The 22402-nt window shown below is 37.9% G+C and overlaps 1 protein-coding gene across 1 annotated transcript in view; it reads left to right on the forward strand.

Moving 5' to 3' along the window:
- LOC150095190 (uncharacterized) overlaps positions 1 to 22402 on the forward strand; it is a 353683-nt gene that overhangs the window by 254565 nt on the left and 76716 nt on the right. The window contains exon 9 of the mRNA XM_090410551.1: positions 1978 to 2177. Coding sequence (XP_090266677.1) covers positions 1978 to 2177 — 200 coding nt within the window. The remainder of the gene's footprint in view (positions 1 to 1977; positions 2178 to 22402) is intronic.

The raw sequence follows: 22402 nt of genomic DNA on the forward strand, positions 1-22402 counted from the left end.
CCATAAATGGAAAATTGAGGAAAGTGCAAAAATTAAAATTCTGCTCTGTAAAAAAAATCTGGGTTGTCTTATAAATAAAACTTAAACAGATCTTTTAAAATATGATCCTAGTGTTTAGGCTTATATATACATTAATTCTCCAGCATCGTATATTGTTTAAGGAAATTAACAAAGTATTTATTAATAAATAAAATTATTTACTTATTATCCTGTATTTCACCAAATTCAAATCAGCAGCATCGGGTATTAATACGTTCGTATTAGACATGTGCACGAGCACACTTCAGTAAACAAAGATGAAAAAACTAGAGAGAGATACAGGAAGACCTAAATTCCTACAATTATACCACATATTGGGTTCAGTTGGGTGTTCTTAGTCATTGAGCTGACTGTCTGTGGATGAGGGTTTCCCATACAAGGGGGAGTCTGATACAACCATATTTGTTTAGGTTGGAATAGTTCATAAGAGCTGCAGTCGATTCAAGGAAAAGCTTCTCAAACTTTTAACTTGAATTTGCTTCAGCGAAGTGAGGTGGCTTTTTTTCAACACGTCCTGCGCCAGGTATCTAGGGCATGGTCTACTAATCCTGATCAGCCAAATAGTTGTGGAATCTGATGTAATGCTGGTACTCTGATATACAGATGTTTGCTGTCCTACATGTTTGTCCATAAATGAAAGGTTGCAGCTGCAGGGTACCTGGTAAACTCCAGGTACCCTGCAGCTGCAACCTTGGTTGAAGCTGGGTTTTTTTGGGGAGAGTGGATAAGGGCTACTAGCTTTTTGTGTGGTTTATAGGTGGTTACAAGATTGTGCTTTTTGAATATCTTGGTGACCTTTTCTGAGATGGCCTTTTCTTAAAAGGCAGTCTCTTCTTTTCTTTTTTTTCCATATCAATGGCTTTTCTCCATCCTCTCTTAAAAAAGATTGTGCTTTTTTAAGAGAGGATCCAGAGGAGAGTTGTCTGTAGAATGTGCCCTATGAGGATAGATTGTTGGTTTGTAGATTGTAAAAGTTGGTTGATAGGTGGGAAAAAAAACATTTAAGTTACTTAAAGGATTGATGCAGGAGAAATGTTTCAACAGTTAGCTAGAGGTAGCAGAACAAGAGGTCACCCCAGAAGTTGGGTAAGAGTGTGGTTAGTAAGGGCATGAGGACTAGATTTTTTTCTTGAGAGTGGTGAATGAATGGAATAAGTAGTCTGAATCAACTATAAATTCTTTGCCTGTTAATGGTTTCAAGGAGAGGTACAACAGATATTCTGTTGATAGTTTTGGTCTCCACAATAAGTTTAGGGCTCCATGGAGTGCCTGTGCAATAATGATAATGAAATTGAAAGGTGTATCTCAAAAATTAAAAAAAAAAAAAAAAAATTACTCCACACCAGGCTCATGGAAACGTGATTCTCTAATTGCTAGGGAACGTTGTCTTCAGTGTCAAATTGTCTATCACTTGAAGAGTGATTATATCCCATTCTTAACAGTGCTTCTGGTTACTGCAGGTTTCTGTCACAGTAGAACAGATAACATAGCCTGTAAGAAAGGATTCTTGTTAGTCTTAATTTCTTTAATATGTAAAGATGGGACTCTGCATATTTCGTGTTTAGAATATTACTTTATTTCATTAAATAAAGTTTACTATTAAATGTAGTGCTTTTCATGTTTAAAATTATATCTATATATCAATGACTTTTGTACATCCCTTCATCAGCTTGGTACATATTGATGTTAGATGGAATGTGTTTTTGGATCTGTGTAACTGTGTTTACAAATATGTGGCTTAGTCTCATTAGTTTGCCTATGCACATTAAAAAAAATTCTGTATTAATATAGCTTCAAAAATATACATATTTACACTCCTGTAAGACAAGCAGCCTATATACTTGCTCCATTTAAAAATCTCTTATCTGAAGTTTTTTTTCTTTTTTTAAAAAAAGGTATGATTACTCTTATATTGTATATAATTTTATTTTGTTGTAGACTTCAGCTCAGTGGGTGAAGGGTATTTCAGGGTTTGATGTAGTTAGAAAACAACCTAATGTTCTTGTTGGTTGGATTGGAGGTCGGGAAGCAGAGTATATGGAAAAAGTTCCTGAAGAAGAGGTTATTAAAACTTGTACTGAACTACTAAGAAAATTTCTGAAGAAAAGTGATATCCCTTTTCCTGTACAGATTATTAGGTTTGTAATATGTTTCAAGCTTTGTCTACTTAAAGCTGTTTGAATCTGGTATTCAATTAATTTTGACACTTGTTTTTCTGTTTTTCACTCCTTTCCAAGAATTGAAGAGTTATTATTATTATTATTATTATTAGAGTAATTTACAAAACATTGAGAGACCTCCAGATCAGCAGTGGGCTGTATAACTTTGATTTCCATGAGTTTTGTGGGAAAGTTTTGGTATTGAGACCACATTATAATATAAATAAGGAATTTAATAATAAGCAATTATAACCCAACAAGTTTTGTACATCATAAGACTTACATCATCAGGGGTAGTGGTACATAAATGTTCTACACAATAAAGCCTATTAACAATTAATTACATATATTAGATGTTTTGGATAACTTCACAACTGTTAAATATAATTGAAAAACCAGAATACAAATGGTAAATGGTAAATTCATTACTGTATGCATGTTGGAACATTGCTAGTTGTTGCTATCATGTTCTGTGGTATCACACGTGCTATATCCTAATTTCGTGGGCAGTTAAATTTTTAATGAAAGCAGACCATACCTGATGTAATATTAAGCCTTGATTTTTATTGCATTGTGTAGGGATCCTAAGCATTTGTAGCGCTTCTTTAAATTTTCTTGTAAAATAGTTAAGATCAATATATGACATTTTTGTTTGTTGCCAGAGTACTTGATGGCCAGTAGTGGTTGTGTGGAATGCAAGGCCTGATTTATGTTCTCTTCTTTTTTTTGACATCTTTTATGTGTTCAGACATGCGGATATCTCCCAACCTTTCTGTCTGGCCTACATAACAAATACCACAAGAGCAATGAATCTCATAGACACCTGATTTTTTTATAGGGTGATGTGGATGTTTTGGTGGGTGTAGGAATCTTTATATTTTTTTATTTAAAGATAAAAAAGCCACTTTTATATTGTACTCATGGAGCAATACACTGTGTTTTTCATTCAAATTAATCATTAAACGGAAATCCTAACAGCAGGTACTAAGGAGCCGATTACTTCTACACAACCTGTAAGTACTTATAGTGCATTAAATCAGGTATACTTCAAGTTAAAAATCAGCCATGTGTAAGTGCCCGCTATGCCTACCACATGAAGCAAAGATGGCTGCAACAAAAGCCTATGACGAACAAGCATCCTCTGTCTCACTAGCAAAGCAGTATCATTCGCCGAGAAACCCACAGTATAAAATTGATGTCACTGATTAAAAAAAAAAGGGGGGGGTTAAAAAAAGGTTATTTTATTCATAATTAGTAAAATAATCTTTTCAACACGTATGTTTTTGTGTCCCTAAATTTATAAATATGAATGCTGATCACCGTGTAACCTTAAAAGGAAGGGGAAAAAAAGGGGTTGTTTGAGTTCTGTTGCCACTTGGCTACATGCTTCCTGCACAAAAATCAATGAATCGGCTCTCAAACTATTTATCAATCTCAACCAGCCCTTTGTTCTGTTCACTGTGCCTCCCTTCTGTAAAACAGCTCCTGAACTTAGGCAAATGACTTGAAAACCTTGAACAGCACATCAGTGCTATGAACGAAACTTTTTCCTCTAAAATGTGAGCACTGGAAGCTAAGCTTGAACTAATTGACAATCAGCGCCCCAACGCAAATTCACCGTTGGCAGTGAATGAATTCTGTAACTTAATTGCATCAATGGTACGTGACTCGATGGAGACCAAAAACAAAAAATTCAATGCCGTTATTTTTAACTTTCCGACGGAAAATGGAAAATCACTAAAAGAAGACATCATCAAATTAGCAGAAGAAATCAACAGAAATATTCATCGGGTGCTATCGTTATGGACCCATAAATCAAAGAAAGGATGGAACGAACTTTCCACACCTCGTAAAACCGACTTGTGACACACTGACAAGACATCTAAATTAACAACAACAATCAACAAGTTCAAAGACACTTGTCCCCAATTGCACATACGTGCTCAACCAGACCTAACATTTGCACAGAGAGTATAAAGTCATCAACTTCGAAAACAACTAGAAGAAAAACACCAAAATGGAGAAAACAATTGGATCTTAGACTACAAACAAGCTAAATTAATGCAAAAATCAAGTGACACCATGCAGACCAGTATGCAGTCACTACATAGGAAACGTGCAAAGAACTGACTCCTATCCTATGTTGCCTGTATATACTCTCTTACTCCACTGGTATCTATCCCACAGCCTGGAACACCTATATTCAACCCATTCTCAAGAAAGTTGACAAGTCACTGTAATCCAACTACTGCCCTATCTTGCTCCCCTCAGTCCTGTCTAAAGTAATGGAAAAATCATCAATTCCCAACTCCTACACTACCTTGAAGGCACCCACCTAATGACCGCCATCACTGATGATCAACTATTCACATATGTCACCATAATAAATTTAGGTTAATCCTTTATCCAAGTGTGAGCAAACAAAGTTTGCGCCTGAAAGTATCTTCAGGACTGGGGTAAGGTGGTGCAACACCGGACAACTCGTTGCAAAGGTGGAGCAAGCTAACAACACTCCTATCTCAGTATCTCCCATAATGCAAAACACATCTCCTTTTGCAACAAGTTGCCCGGTGTTGTACCACCTTACCCCAGTCCTGAAGGTACTTTCAGGCGCAAACTTTGTTTGCTTACACTTGGATAGAGGATTAAACTAAATTTATTATAATCTAACCAAGTGAAAAATAAACTTTCAACACATATGTCACCCATCTCTGGACAAATGCCATGGAGAAGTTTGGTGAATCTCAAGTGGTTGCATTTGATATCGCCAAAGCCTTTGACCTGGTCTGTCACAGAGGCTTACTAAGGAAACTACTATTGATTGGTCTGTCTCATAGTTGGATTGCCAGCTTTCTATCTGGATGCACACCATGTGTAGTGGTGGAGAGTTCCTTATCTTCTCACCATTCAATTAATGTCGGGGCTCCTCAAGGTTCTGTCCTCTCACCAACCCTCTTCCTGCTATATATCAATGACCTACTTCAGTTGACCTTCAACCAGTGGCAGCTTGTCCATAAGTGTTGCAGGGCTGCAGCCCCTCCAGTATAAAATGCAAGTTCCTGTTTTATTATAGCCATTCTTAAATTTTTATATATTTATCTAGAAACTGTTATTTTCTTGTTTGTAATACAATACTGCTCAACAGTATTTTATATAATTCATTTTGTAGCAATAGTTGTCTTTTGCAATAGTCAATGTGCTTACAGGCTATGGCTAGTATCAGTACTGGCAAGTATACTCAATGCTGGAGTTGCCTTCAATGCAGACCATGCCAAACCGCTACCTCGTGGGGGGGGGGGGGGTAACGCGTGATTTACATGCAGTTTGGGCTGGTAGCATTGCAGCCCCACCACTACAAATTCTTAAGAGCTGCTACTGCCTCCAACCCAATACAATGTTTTGCAGATGATGGCACATTGCACTCCTTCCTTTCATTTGATAAACCTTACTCTACACAACTCACTTCAGCCTGCAGAACATCAACTACCACCACCCTCAATTCTGATCTCCAAGCCATTCTCCAATGGGGTTCAGATAACCATCAATTTCAATGCTAATAAAATTCAGTTCTGTCTTGTCTCTCATAAAAAAAGGATCATTTTCTCCCAGTATTATTTTTGACAACACCCAAATTTCAGATAATTTGAGATTTCTCTTCTTGGAATTACCCTGTCACCAAGCCTCTCCTGGCATAAACACATCATAATCATTGCATCCTCAGCTTCTGAAAAGCTAGGATTTTATTTTCACTCAAGATGTTACTTCACCCCTGAACAGCTGTTAGCTTTATACAAGTCGCAAATCCACCAGCTATTGAATACTGCTCCCACATATGGTATGGGCTCCTAAAAGCTCTCTCAAAATGCTTGACTCAATACAGAGGAGAGCAATTAGACTTATTAATGAGCATCTCTTACCAACTCATCCCCCCCCCCCTCTTTCACATAGATGTTTGGTTTCTGCAACTATGTTTCTTCTACAAATATTTCCACGGGAAATATTCATCTGAAATAGCATCAATAATTTCCCCACTAAACTTGTTGGAACACGCATAACTGCTGCTCAACATCCCTTCACAGTGCACCTGGAAACTCGCAGAATAGGTTTCTTTTCCTCCTCCTTCATCCCTGCAACTGCTGTATTGTGGAACAGTCTTCCACCTGTTATATTTCCCAAGGAATACAATATATATGTATATGCAGTCTTTTAAATCAAATGCAAACAAGTTCCTTCTTTCCCAAACCACTATCCATATATGAGGTGTGGCTATTAAATAACGAGACAAGGTGCATTGTTGAATTGTGTACTTGTAGCAGCGGGATGCGCTTGCGCCCTGAATGACCTTGAAGGTTCTAGAAGCAGTTGATATAAAAGAAACACACGTGAAGTCACTTTGCTGGAATAATGTCTAATTAAACTTGAGCAGCACATTAATCTCAAATTCCGGACTTGTAGGAGAAGATCATCACATGTGATGAGACGTATTTTCCAGTACGATCCAGAAACAAAGAGACAATCGATGCAATGGAAAACTCCCACATCACCGAGAATGAAAAAAAGGCAAGAATGAGCAAGTCAAAACCGAAGGCAATGTTGATCTTTTTTCTTTTTTTTTTTTTCCATCAATAGTGTGGTAATGGTTGAATGGGTACCAGAGTGTCAGACAGTTAACCAACATTATTACCTTGAGGTTCTGGCCAAACTGAGAGAACGAGTGAGGAAGTAGAAACCCGATCTGTGGAAGATCAATGCTTGGATTCTCCATCAGGACAAAGCTTCAGCCCACAGTGCACGGTAAACCAGTATCTGGCTGATAAGAAGATCCCAGTGTTGGACTTAGCTCCATGCCGACTTTTACTTTTTTCCAAAGTTGAAATCTGCATTGAAGGGCACCTGTTTTCAGGCAGTGGATGAGGTAAAGGAGAAAACAGCAGTGCTACTGAAGCAGATAACACCTGATTACTTGCAGCACTGCTGCCAACAATGGAAAATTCGTATGCAACAGTGTGTAGATAGAGGAGGGGGAGTATGTTGAAGTGGATAACAATTACGTTGCACAATTGTAATAATAAACCACATTTTTGCAACCAGTCTCATTATTTAATAGCCACCAACCACCACTAGTATTTTCAGACAATCACAAACATCCATGCCCACTGCGTGATTTGAACCCACAGCCTTTTGGCTGGAGAGCGGATACGCTAGCCACTTAGCCAACCAGGCCAGCATAATTATAATGTAGTTGCAATACCAAAAACTTCCCACAGAACTGCTAAACCACAGAAACCTACATTTATATTCCATGTGTTTTTTGTTTTGTTTTTTTATCTGAAATAGCATTTCCATGCCAACACAGCTGCTGTTTATAAATTAAAAATGCCAAGAAATTATATTCTTGGTTTAATCCTTTATTCAAGTGTAAGCAAACACTTGGATAAAGGATTGTATTAGTATAAATACAAAAAAAAAATATATTTGAATGCCATATTGCTGGTTTTCAAACCCATGTTTCTTTCTAACCTTCCATAAATGGTATTTTGATTCATTAATTATAAAAATCAAAATTCTCTTCCCATTGCTGACAGGTGGTGGGTATTGCAAAAAAAAACCTACTCTGTTGTAAGCAATGGAATGCTCAGCACATCACATAATCTCTTCCAAATACGCAGGGCAAGAGGACAGCTGTAGAATGCATGTTCTACTGTTTCCAATTGGTAACAGATGTCACAGGTTGGATCGCTGATGTTAATGTACCTCTGTTTGATGATATTGACTGGAAGACGGGTATATATGCAATTCTTCAAGCAAGATCCCTCCTGTTAGGGTATCCTTCGAATGTCAACAAGTTATGAAACAAAGTATTATTGTCAGTACCCAACTGTGGAATTTCATGGCGAAAGAGATTAAAGATTTCTTTATACCAAATTTTACTTTTTTTAATGGAAAGAATATCAATTCCAGAGTGTTTTAGCAGTCTTAGAGTTAAGCACGGAGCGTTGTAGTATTCAGGAACAATCTCAGCTTTTGGACCTTTATAATCATTAACTCCAAACAGGGGAAAATGAAAACCCAGGTAGTACAGGAGAAGGTCTACACGTGTGTGATTAGTCTGCATATTTTATGGTTTTTTTGAACCTGTATTGCTTAAATAGTAGAATTTTAAGACTGGAAGTTCAAATCCTCCATGGTTTTTTTGATAGTTGAAGAAATTCCTTTTTAACTTCTTGGTATCGGCTGGACCAAAAATATTGCCGAGGTTTACTATATAATTGCTTTTCTTCAGCTTCTGTGATGTCTGTAATATTTATTATGCACAACTAAGCAGGAAAGATTGTTTTGAGTGCTATGGCTTTAGAAGAAAAGGAGAGTGGCCCTATTTTCCAGTCTTCTAACATTTCAAAGTTCTTGTATATAAGTTCTTCGACTAGTAATATTGGGTAAGTGGAGAAGGGAATTCCAAGTATAATGAGGTGTTCTTTCTTAGGGATTAGTCCAAAAGGAAATGCCTCCAAGATTCCACTTTCCAAAAACTTTTAATTTTGTCTTGTCTGCATTAATAGTTAATCCACTGCTTTTTCTGAATTTTTCAAAAATACTAAAAAATATATATATGAAATCATTATCCTTCAAAGTTCCCACTACATCATTGGCATGTGCTAATACCTTATTTTTCTTTATAGTTGAAGGAACTGTTATTCCTCACACAGCATGTGTATTGTCGACTTCCTGTAAGAAAGGTTCAAGAACCAATGCAAAGATCAGTCGACTAAGAGGATAACCTTGTTTGACTCCTTTTCGAATTTTTATTGGGTCTGACAGGAACCCATTAACTAGGAGATGGGTAGTTGAATTGGCATAGGAGTAATGGATATAAGTTTTTTTATCTACACCAATTTGCTGGAGGATGTGGAACAGAATGGGATGTCGGACATTATCAAATGCTTGAGTAAGGTCTACTGATAGCATTGCCATTGACTGCTTTCTTGTATTAACTAAGTGGATTAGATCACGTACTAGAAATAGATTAAATTCTACTGCTCGACCTGGTAATCCTTACACTTGTGTGCTTTTAATTATGTATCTCATTCCCACTTTGAGCTCGTTATTGATAATGCAGAAAAAAGATCTTGTAGTCCATATTAGATAGAGAAATAGGTCTCCAGCTGCTGATTAAGGTGTGATCTCTATTAGGTTTTGGAGTGAGGACAGTGTAGCTTGCTACAAATTCACTTGGTATGTATCCTGATGAGAGAAAGGAATTAAATAGTGTAACTAGAATGGGTAGAATAAAATCCCAGGGCCTCGTAATAAAGTTCTATCCCTAGACCATCAGGTTCTGGGGATTTTCTTGTCTAGCATTCTTTATAGGGTGTGTGTGGTAATTTCAGATGATGTAATGGGTCTGTCAAGCCCATCTTGACATTATCAAATGCTTGAGTAAGGTCTACTGATAGCATTGCCATTGACTGCTTTCTTGTATTAACTAAGTGGATTAGATCACGTACTAGAAATAGATTAAATTCTACTGCTCGACCTGGTAATCCTTACACTTGTGTGCTTTTAATTATGTATCTCATTCCCACTTTGAGCTCGTTATTGATAATGCAGAAAAAAGATCTTGTAGTCCATATTAGATAGAGAAATAGGTCTCCAGCTGCTGATTAAGGTGTGATCTCTATTAGGTTTTGGAGTGAGGACAGTGTAGCTTGCTACAAATTCACTTGGTATGTATCCTGATGAGAGAAAGGAATTAAATAGTGTAACTAGAATGGGTAGAATAAAATCCCAGGGCCTCGTAATAAAGTTCTATCCCTAGACCATCAGGTTCTGGGGATTTTCTTGTCTAGCATTCTTTATAGGGTGTGTGTGGTAATTTCAGATGATGTAATGGGTCTGTCAAGCCCATCTTGGATGTGAACAGGACAGCCATTACTGTTCCAAGAGTTATAATTTCCCACAGTACTATTATCTTCAAAAAGATTTTTGTAGTGTTTTTGAAAGGAGTCAAAGATGTCTTAAGTGGTGGACATGTCTTCTCCATCAGTACAGATTTGAGTGATAGTCCTTTCTTTGCGAAATTTTGTGAATTGTCTATTGAAGAATGCAGCTGAAGGGCTATCTGCTAAGTACTGCTATATTCTTATCTGAAAATTTCTTTCTTCTACTTGTTTCTGCCTTTCCACTTCTATCTCTTTCCACTTCATATACGTGTGTCGCACTGATTAGATCGTTGGCTTGTCGAGAGCTCCTGAAAAGATTAGTATTATTTTGTGTTAACATTAGATATTTTACTAGAATTTTAAGTAGTATTGTTTGCTTTTTGTTTCTTGGTGTGTCTGTACAATTTTTGCGTGTTTTCTGTTATTTTAATTATTATTTTTAAGAAAAGATAGCGCACACATGCCACCGATAAAGAAAAAATTGGCGGCCAGATCGCCATGTTTGTTTAAGAGTTTTGATTTAAACGAATTTATGCAATGTGCTGTCTGTGAGATGTATGCCTTGCGAAGAGCGGTGGGAGTCTGGTTAGAAAGTGATAGTGGAGTTAATATGTGTAAAAAGTGTAAAGAGAATGAGGACTTCAAGCGTGTTTCGTGTGTCGAGAGCGATATCGTGAACGATAGTCAGAATGTAGAAAATGGCGGTGTGCTAGAGAATTGCGTGGTAGTGCCAGATAGGTGTGAGAGCGTCGCCGAAAATGTAATTGAAGGTAGAAACACAGAAAGAATGGATGATTTGATCGATAATGAAAATGGTGAGATAAATGCGAGTAGCGAAATTGCCCGTTTGAATGGTGCCATACACAGAGCTAAAAGACAACTGGAGCGTATGGAAAAATGTGTGTTGAACGTACCAACAAATAACCGGCGGAAGTCTGCGATGGCAAATAATAGAATGTTTGCAAACGTCAATAAAATCAAGGAGCGAGTGCTGTATGGGGATTCGCTATTAAGAGGCGTAATAATTGAGAATTTAACGAAGTCGTACCAGCCGGGTGCGATCATAAAGGACGTCAGCGAATCTATTCGACTGCAAAAACAGAGGGTGAAAGAGATGATAATCGTGGCAGGAACGAATGATTTGAAACAGGACAAAATGGAAATGATAGAGGATGTGAGGGAGTTGTTTGAGGTAGCAAAAGAGAAGAGTGAGAGAGTTAGGATGGTGAGTATCTTACCACGGTATGACAGTGAAGTGTTTAGAAGGAGGGCCATAATTGCCAATGACTTTATGTGTGGGTTATGCATGGAGAGTGGTGTGGAATTTGTGGATGTGTGGAATGAGTTCGATGGGCAAAAGGACTTATATAAGATGGATGGATTGCATTTGAATGGAGTTGGTGTACGGAGACTTGAAAGAGTGTTGATGAATGATGTGGAAGTGGATGTACAGACTCAGGGAAACTAGATTTATTAAGAGGGGGGGGGGAGTAGATATGCTGACTTTAGGGGGGGCAGTTAAGTGTATGAATGAGTATATTATGCCCGAGCGAGTACGACGGACAACAAATCAGAATGGGATAGTTAGTATAAGGCATCAAAGTAAGGATGGGACAAATGGGCTTCTGTGATTCATGTACACTAATGCCAGGAGTATTAGGAACAAGAAGGAAGAGTTTTTGGCCATGGTTGGCACTTCCAGGCCAGAGGTTGTCGGTATTAGTGAAACATGGCTGACAGAAGATGATAAAGCTAGTGGGATTGAATGCGACGGGTATAGCGTGTTCAGGAGTGACAGGGTGAATAAAAAGGGGGGAGGAGTGTTATTGATGATAGCTGATGATCTTCAGCCAAGGAGTATAGAAGTTGAACTGCATGATGGGGAAAAAAGCGCATTTGAGGCTGTTTGGTGTGAGATACAATCCAGCAGAACAAAATATACAATTGGGTGCTGCTATAGACCGGGTGATGGAGTGGATGGTGGGGATAGTATGCATAAGCAAATAGAAGAAATGAGTGGAAGGAGGGTAATTATTATGGGTGATTTCAATTATGGTAACATTGACTGGAAAGAGGAGAGGGCACATGGGAGGAAGGAATTGTATTTTATGCGGTTATTAAGGGACAACTATCTACGGCAACATGTATTGGAAAATACCGGGGGCAGAGAGTGCTGGACCTAGTAATTGCAACCGAGAATGTGGCTGTAATGAACATGACCATGTTGCCACCAATTGGTGAGAGTGACCATAAAGTCATGACTTGGGAGGTGGCTAAAGGAGTCGAATTTACAAAGACAGGGTACATGTGGAATTACCGGGCTGGTAAGTATGACAAGCTTAGGTGTGTGCTTGGCTCAATGCCATGGCATGTAAAACTGCAAGGGCTGGATGTTGATAGTGCATGGGAGGTGGTTAAGAACTGTTTGCAGGAGGCAATGGTTGACTGTATACCAAGAGTCCGAATAATAAATCAATTAGGGGTTAAATGGATGAATAACACTATTAAGCTTGAGCTGCAAGAAAAGAAACAATTGTGGAGGAATTTTAAGGAGAAGGGTGACCATCAGGCGCAGGAACAGTATAAAGCTCAGGCCAGGATGGTAACAAGGGTGGTAAGAAAAGCAAAAGCAGATTACGAAAGGAAATTGGCCACGCAGGCTAAAGAGAATCCCAAACAGTTTTTTCAATATGTTGCAAGTAAAAGGAAAAATGCTCATGGTAGAATGATCTTAAAAAATGCTGAGGGTAGGGAGGTAACTGAATCAGTCGATATTGTGGAATTACTGAGTGAGCACTTTGCAAGAGTATATCATCCAGGTGGTGACTTTGCAGGAATGGAAGAACCAACAGCTTATACTGGAATTGTGATGAATGAAGTAGAGGTAACTAGTCTATTACAGAACCTCAATGTCAATACATCTGTGGGATTGGATGGTATACCAGCTCGTGTCGTACGTGAAGCGGCCAAAGAATTGTCAGTGCCCTTGACCATTTTGTTTAATTTGAGCCTCAGGACTGGGTTAGTCCCAAGGGGGTGGAAAGAGGGGAAAATAGTTCCACTGCACAAAGGTGGTTCCAAGGCTGCTGTTGAAAATTACCGGGCAATCAGCATAACAGGAATCATTATCAAGGTCTTAGAGAAAATAGTCAAGAGGAAAATACAAGATTGGATAGAAGAAAATGGGATACTGTATCGGGGACAGCATGGTTTTGTGAAGGGTAGGTCATGCCTCAGTAACTTGCTCACGTATTATAACACAGTGACGGCTGAACTGGATAAGGGTAATAGGTTTACGGTGATTCTACTGGACCTTGCCAAGGCCTTTGACAGGATACCACATGGAATTCTAATCAGTAAATTGGGGCATATGGGGATGGACATAGGGTTGGTGAGATGGATAGGAGGGTGGTTGACAGAGAGATATCAGAGAGTGGTTTACTCAGGAGTAGAGTCCACAAGACGGCCTGTGACTAGTGGTGTGCCACAAGGATCTGTTCTTGGACCACTGCTGTTTAATTTGTTCATAAATGATATAGGAAAGGATCTGAGAGGAACAGTTCATTTGTTTGCGGATGATGCGAAGTTGGGTAGGGCAATAGTGAATGCAGATGACGTCAAAATTTTGCAGGATGATTTGGATAGATTGGAGGTCCAGGCTAAGGAGAATGGATGTCAGTTTAATGTGGCAAAATGTAAGGTTATGCATTTTGGGGTGAAAAGATTGGCAGCAGTTTACTGCATTGGTGGAACCGTGCTCCAGGAAATTGATGAGGCACGAGATTTAGGAGTGTTGGTAGATAAGGAATTGAAATTTAGGGGACACATTGCAAAAGTGGCCAAATCAGCTCATCAAATCACTTGGTTGCTGAAGAATACGTTGACAAGCAGAGACAAGCAGGTTATTGTTCCTCTGTATCGAGCCTTGATAAGACCCCATCTAGACTACTGTGCTCAGATTTGGTCACCTAGGTTTCTTCTTGATGGGGAGGAGGTGGAGAGGATCCAGAGGCGAGTGACCAAGATGATAGCAGGTCTGTGGAATGAACCGTATGAGAACAGGTTGAGGATTTGTGGGTTGCAAAAATTGGTTGATAGGCGGAGGAGGGGAGATATGATTGAGACATTCAAATTACTGAAGGGTTTCTATAAAATTAATTCAGAAGATATTTTTGAGAACAGGGCTGGTTGTGGGAGGACTAGGGGACATCCGTGGAAACTGAGCAAAAGTGTGGTTAGTAAAGGTGTTAGAGCTGGGTTCTTTACTTTTAGAGTAGTGAATGAGTGGAATGCGCTCCCTGAGTCTGTGGTGGATGCTGTGACAGTGAATGAGTTTAAGGCGAGGTATGATAGATACTGTATGAATGTCAAATAGTTGTGATGAATATGATTTGGGGCCTCCCTCGATGAGTCAAATGACTCCCTGGAGTTGCCTGTAATAATAGTAATAGTAATAATAGTAATCGCTATGTTAATGTTTTTAATGATGTTGCTACATTCTATACCTTTGCGTTGGTTTGTTACGAACCAGCTTCTCTCTCTCTCTCTTTATACAGGTCTTTCAACTTTTTCCTTTTGAGGAGAGCCTGTTCCTTTCCCCATTCCGTCATATTCTGCTTTACTGCTTGTATGAATTTTAACCACATATCCCAATTTCAGGTAACATTATTCCAATTTGAACAGAGGATGTGGAATTCGTTGGAAGTCTCCATGGTCCAGAATAGATTTCTACTTTTTCCATGCAGTGGAACTTAAGAACTGGATTATGATCTGACATGTTGATGTCAAGATATTTTATCTGAATTATCCTATTCATAAGGGAAGAAGAAATATAAATTCAATCGATATGAGTACCAATATCTTGATTCATGTACGTGTATGGGTGGAGATTAGGATTGTGAATCCTCCATATGTCTACTAGTTGAGCATTGTCGAGACATGTTTTTAACTTTGGATATCCCACTTTTCCACTCCTGGGGGGGGGGGTGTCCTCCTATTTTGTTTAATGTGGGGTTTTCAATACAATTCCAGTCTCCAACTGCTATGATGTGGTGGGAACCGTATAAATATGACTCCAATTCCTGGAAGAATTTTAGTCTAACTGTTCCATTGGATGAAACATAAACATTTATAAATCTTATTATACATCCACAGTATTCTGTAATATCCAAAGGATATTACAGAATGACCGAAGGAGGGGAACAAGAATAAGAACTCCTACTCCAGCTCTGTTAAATCTTCCAAAGTTCCAATAAGAAAGAAGTGGATGTCTATCTGTTAAACTTTTTATATCTTTATATCTGCAGAAATATGTTTCTTGGATAAACAAAAACCTGATATTATGGCACAGCATAAGTTTTCATATAATTTCTTGTTTAATTTGCCTGTGGAATCCTCGTACATTTAATGAGGCAATGCAGAAAGGAGATGCTATGATTAATGAAGTGTCACTGGTAAGTCTTTAACTTCTAAATTTTGAATGAACCCGATGAGGTCTACAATCTGTGATGGAGCAATTGTGTAGCCTGCTTCTTGCAAACTGTTTTCCAGTTGCTTTCCATTATTTCAATTTCATGCCTATAGTTCTTGATTTGGAAGCTAGTTATTTTCTTTTCATGTAGATGATAATTGTACTGAAAACTTTGAATCAGTAAACTTTATTATATTTTCTTTAATTGTATCTCTTGCTTTCCCTTTATTAGCATGAGTTGGTTCTTCATAATCCATAAACTCTTCTCAGCCTGAAGAGTTTTCATTTGACGATTCACAGCCTTCTCCATGTTTACATTTTTTATTACTCCTTTTTCTTTTAGATGTAGTTCCTTTTTTAATTTTTTTTTTATTTATCCTCAATTTTTTTTATTAGTTCATCTTTCTTTTTTGATGATTTTGTCTGCATATTAAGTTCTTTCAGTTGTCTTACTTGCTTTTCTGTTTCTTCTCCAGTTTCTCCTTGTGGAATAGTTTCGTATTTTTGCATTTTGTTTTGTACCTGTTCAGTTTTTATACTAGGTTCATTACTGGTAATTTCAACTGATGTTCCATCAGTATTTGACTGGGAAAGTCACTCTGCAGATCTAGAATTTGGGGGCTAATTTTTAGCTGATTTGATCATGCACTTTTTTGTGATTTTAGCAAGTGTAGTTTGTTTAAAAGCACCGACTTTACTAGACTGAATTGGAAGATCTGGGAACTCTCATTATGCCTCTCTTATATATATGGGTTCTAATTAGCTCTGCTGGTTCTCCCACTCTTGCAATGAAAGTTCTTAAAGAAACAGGTGTTAATGCGGTGTTCTGAACTTTCGCATTTCTGACAGGGTTTTTGGCACTGATTAGTAATATGATCAATCTCCATGCAGTTGAAACATTTAGATTTGGTGAAGTTATCAGCCATGTGATCGTATGAACCACAATACAGGTATTGCTGTTTTACTCCAGGATTGTTTACCATAACTCAGGTTGTACTGATGTTGACAAAATTTGGTATGGGCATCTTCATATCCATTGTGAAGGTGACATCACCAGAAAACCAGTTTGGATCTTCAGCTGATAAACCCTTTCGTATATTATTAATCTTACCCCATTTCGAAAATGTCTGTATAAGAATTTCATTACTGTTCTCTATATATTCCATTGGAAATCTTTCGATATTTACTCTTTTTACTTGGCTCCTGACCATTACAGGAATGACTGTGCTGCCTTCGAAAGTAAAACCCTGTAATAGTTTGTCCCTTGTTTCCACATTTTTAACTACAATTAAATATTTCCCTCTGCCATAAGGGATAAAAGAATAAATCTTATTTACACCAACTATCTCTTTTAAAACCTTAGTTACTCATCTCACTTCTTCACATCTGGGAATTTCAATTCCTAGAGTATGCACCCTTGGAGGAATTGGTACCATTATCTCAGATGGGGAAAAGACTATAACCTCTGCATTTGATTGTAAGAGAAAAAAAAAAAACTTTCAGTCATAAAACTGAGAATTAAATAATCCCATGATACAGAAATAATTCTAAACCATCATCACATGCCTTATTTGAGCTACTATAAAAGGGCAGCCGTGATGATGGAAGAAGTAATCCCATAATGCATATATTAACTGCACTGCCAGCAATCTTAATATTTATTTTAAAAAAAAGCCAGTGCTAGTGGCAGCGAAACCGCCACTAGCACCAGTAAAATAAAACCTAAGTGAAAAACAAACAAAAGAAAACGAAAGTACTTATCCTGACAAAAACTGAGAACTCATTAGTGGGAGCCCAGAGCCACACCCAGATGTGATACTTTTATTGAGGTCTCATCAGTGTAGCCAGACTCAGAAGTGATACTAAAGTTGAAGTAATGCAGAACTCATATTTTCATATACGAGTAGACAAAAGGTGTCACACCTTATTATTAAAATACTCTGAATTAGAGATAGTTGTTGGGAGTTTTTCCACTTGGTTATAGTACAAATTAAAGATGCCATGAAATTATATTCTTGGATACTTCAGGCACAAACTTTGTTTACTTACACTTGGGTAAAGGATTAAACCAAGAATACATTTCTTAGCATCTTTAATTTGTACTATAACCAAGTGGAAAAACTCCCAACAACTATCTCTAATCCAGAGTATTTTAATAATAAGGTGTGACACCGTTTGTCTATTCATATATGAAAATATGAGTTCTGCATTACTTCAACCTTGGCATCACCTCTGGGTCTGACTCCCACTGATGAGACCTCATTAAAGGTTGAAACTAGTCTGGGTAGTGACCCTTCCTATAATGCATAGCATTATACATGTCTGCAAGGGTACATGCTTTGCATTATGGGATACTAAGGCAGGTGATGTGAAGTCATTAGTTTCTATATACCAGTTGCCCAGTCCAGAAAATAATTCAGGCACAAACTTCGTTTGTTTACACTTAGATAAAGGATGAAACCAAGAATATAATTTCTTGGCATCTTTAATTTATAGTATAATCAATTGGAAAAACTTCCAACAGCTGCTTTTTGTGAGTCCTCTGTCACATTCATGAATTTCATTATTAAAAAAAAAAAAAAAAAGTATTGTTTACATATATTGATGAATATGTAGACTTTTCACCAGTAAAATCGATTATGAGAGGAAATACATTGGGTTCATTTGACCATAATAATGTGAAAAACTGAAAAAACAACTAGTTTTGCTGCAGATACTTGTCATTGTAAGGTAAAAAATACAATAAAAACAGAGCAAACCTCAACAAATCTGGGTGCATGAGACTGCCCCAAATTTGGGAAGCTTGCATCCTAAGAACATCAGTCCAACAGCCAAGAAAACCCAATTTAGGCCGCTAAGGGACACCTTTAGGACCAACTTCAGTTGTCCTTTTCAGCCTCATTTGCTTGTTGTTGGTGCCTGCATGCACATATCATAGTTTTATGTTCCCAGAAGATGGCAGTGTAACATTGCCAAAGTATAGGAAGGTACTGATTAAAGTTTTTTAATTATTATTTTAGTATATGTTGTCATTTCCTGAAAAATCTAAAGTCATATACAACATTGTGACCTGTAAATGGTAAGAATTCTTCTCATCAACTGTAGAAGATATTTGCCTCCTGGTGAAAGTTAAAAGCTCTTATATCACTTAAATAATCTAGTATTATGAATTAATTTATGGAATCATACTCTCCTGATTCTCAGATTAATGTTGAGAATCATGAAATGTGAGTAGACACTCTGCCATGAGGGCCTGACCATATTTTCAGCTGATGACTTTACAACTAAAGTTTGTTGATTGGTAGTAATTTAGTAATTGGGAGTAATGGAAATCACTTTGTCCATTCAAATTGATTACCATCCCATCATTTCCTTTCCTTGAAATCTTCGTCACTTTTGTCTTCTGAATGTTTATTTTCATTTTATATCTCTCATTTCCAACCCTGTTCAGTCTGTTTGAAATTCTTTGCAAACCTTTCTCTGTTTCACTCATAAGTACAATATCATCTGCATATCTTATATTATTTATCTTTATTCCATCCTTCAGATCTTCCAAGGCCTCCCTCATCATCCATTCAGTATAGACATTAAAAAGGAGTGGGGACATCCCACACCCTTTCTTATCCATTCAGTATCCTTTCCTTCAAATCTAACCCTGGCTTCTTGAGTTTTATATATTCTGAACAACAGTCTGATAATTTTTTCATCTATTCCTATTTTATGCAAAATATCAAATGAAACAGAGTGATTAACATTATCGAAAGCTTTTTCATAATCCACAAAGCATAGATATAAATCTTTATTGCACTCGATTGTTCTTTCTCCCAATATCCATAGTGTTGTAATAGCTTTCCTGGTTCCCCTGTTTCTCCTGCAACCAAACTGTGCTTCATTTAATTCTCTCTCTATCATATGTTCTATTCTTCTATATATTATGATGATTAGGACTTTTGCAACATGGCTAATCAAGCTGATAGTTCTATGCTTATTGCAATCTATCGTTCCTTTAGTTTAGGGAATAGTAATAAAAATAGATCTTACGAAGTCTTTAAGTATTCTATCCTCCTCGAGACTTCTATTAAAGATGATGGATAGAAGTTTCATTCCTTCCTTTCCCAATGCCTTCAGCAGCTCTCCTTGAATATCATCCACTCCCGGAACTTTCCTATCCTTTATTATTATTATTATTATGTGACACCTCCAGGGAGTCCAAAGACATATCGAGGGAGAGTGTACCAACAGCATCGAATGATTGAACTCCTTCCAACTACTAACCATGCTCAAACTTGCTTAACTTTTTGCGTGCTATTAGTAGCAGAGGCTCTACCAATTGACCAACCTTTGCTGGCAAATTCTCTTATTTTTTTAATGGCTTCTTCAGTTTCCCATTCCTTAATTTCTGGGTTATCATCATTTTCTATCTGATCACATTCCAGATTATCTTCATCCCCATAAAGTCCTGTTACATACTTCTTCCACCTTGTCATTTTTTTCCATCAAAATCTTTCCTCTTTCATCCCTCAAAGCACTGCTTTTTGTCCTTCTCTTCTTCCCTGAAATCAAATTCAAGCCTTCGTAGACCTTTCTCATATCCTTTGCTGTATCATTTTCCAGACCTGATTGAGCCAATCTTCCTTCACCTTTTTAGCCAGAATTTTTATTTATTTATTGATCTCTTTATATCTGACTTGGGCTTCGATGTTGTTCTTATTCTTCATTTTCTTCTTTCGTCCATTTTTTTCTATTACTTAGTAATTCAGTGCTTCCTTCCTCTCCTCTCTGCCTCACCAAGAAGACATTTAGCACATTCCTTGATTTTCTGTCTTAAATCAGTCCAGATTACTTCTAGAAGTCTATCAGTATCAATATTGCTGATTTTATTTTCTAGTTCAGCTTGATATTTCTCTCTGATATCTTTTCTTTTTATTCCATCAATTCTTATTTTTCTAGTTGCAATTTCTTTATTTATTTGTTTTAATCTGATTTTTACTTTAATTGTGAGCAGATTATGGTCACGATTGCAGTCTGCTCCAGGATAAGTTTTGCATTTTAATTTCTTATATTTCTATATCTTGAGTTAATTAGAATGTAATCAATCTGATTTCTCATTTCTTCACCTCTCTGTCCAGGTGCTCCCCAAGTATGCAATCTTTTCTTGTGATGTTGAAACCAGGTGTTAGTCACTATCGATTTGTGTCTTCCACAAAACTCCACCAGTCTGTCTCCCCCTTTCATTTCTTTCTCCCAAGGTCCAACCATAAATAGCATTTGCAGGACATTTGATGAGGGGGTTTCTTCTGGAGAGCTCCCCAGAATAGTATCGCAGGGGATGGTGGAGGGAAGGAGAGGAAGACCCAGATTGCAATGGAAAGACAGCATCAAAGACTGGACGGGCAAGCATCTTAGAGAAGCAAGAGATAGAGAGGCATGGAAGCAGACTGTTCATCAGCTGCAACCCTCTTAAAAGAGGAGGCCACAGGATTAGATTAGATTATTATTCCCAGACCTCCATGAAGTCAAAGACTCTTAGTGGGGATCTCCTATCATAAATACAGTTAATCACACCATGCCTTTTAATACATTCAAATTCTCTGCAGACATCGCATTCTAGGTGCATTCCAATCATTCACTAATCACCATGCAAAAAACCTGCTTCTCATTCCTTTGCTCATGCCCTCCTTATACAGCTTTCAGGGATGACCGCTTTTTTTCTCCACCTGCATTCTATGAAAATCATCAACATTAATTTAATAAGAACCCTTTACCAATTTATATGTCTCTATCATATCACCCCCCCCCCCCCACACACACACCTCCTCTTATTCATTAGACTCTGAAAATAACATCTTCTCAACATTTCTTCATATACATTTCAGAGACAGAAATCACTTTAGTAAATTTCCTCCATACCCTTTCCAATCTTCTTCTTCTTCTGCAACTTTTCCCACTTAAGTAAGGTCACTGTTTGTGGTGAGTCTCCTCCACAATTTCCTGTCTTGGGCTGTAGCCACATCTAAGTTCTTCATCCTCAAGTCCTCCTCCACCATCTCTTCTTTGGCTGTCTGCACTTCTCCCCTGCACATCCATCTGCATGACCTTTCTTCCCACATACTCTTCCTCCCTCCTCATCACATGGCCAAACCATCTCAACCTTGCCTCCTGTATCTTTACCCCTAAGTTCGTAACTTTCACCATTCCCCTTACATAGTCATTTCTCAGATGATGCTTTCTGGTCACAACGCACATCCACCTAAGCATTCTCATCTCAACTACCTCCATCCTGTTGATGTTATTTTTCCTCAGGCCCACAGTTTCCATAGCATACGTCATAGCTGGTCTCGCTACTGTCCTGTAGATTTTGCCTTTTAGATTGATCGGCACCCTCTTATCACATAGCACTCCAGCCATCTCTCTCTCTCTCTCTCCAGTTCCTCCATCCTGCTTGTATCCCACTTCCTTCTCAGCCTCACCATCTTCTTTCATTGTTGAACCTAAGTATCTAAAGTCACTTACCTTCCTGATGACATTTCCTTCCAGCTCCAGATCTGTCTCCTGGCTGCTGTCCACTTTGCAACACATATACTCTGTCTCACTTCTGCTTAGTCTCATACCTCTCTCTTCCAGTACTTTCCTCCATCTTTTCGTTTAGCTGCCACTTCCTCTCTTGAATCTGCACACAGCAAGATGTCATCTGCATACAACGTTGTCCAAGGCGTGTCTTCTCCCACCTCCTCCGTTACCACTTACATCACAATATTAAACAGGAACGGACTTGATGCTAAACCTTGATGCAA

The sequence above is a fragment of the Typopeltis vanoorti genome, chromosome 20 (assembly GCF_054136105.1).
Source record: "Typopeltis vanoorti isolate ZY-2024b chromosome 20, IOZ_Tvanoo_1.0, whole genome shotgun sequence".
NCBI lineage: Eukaryota > Metazoa > Arthropoda > Arachnida > Uropygi > Thelyphonidae > Typopeltis > Typopeltis vanoorti.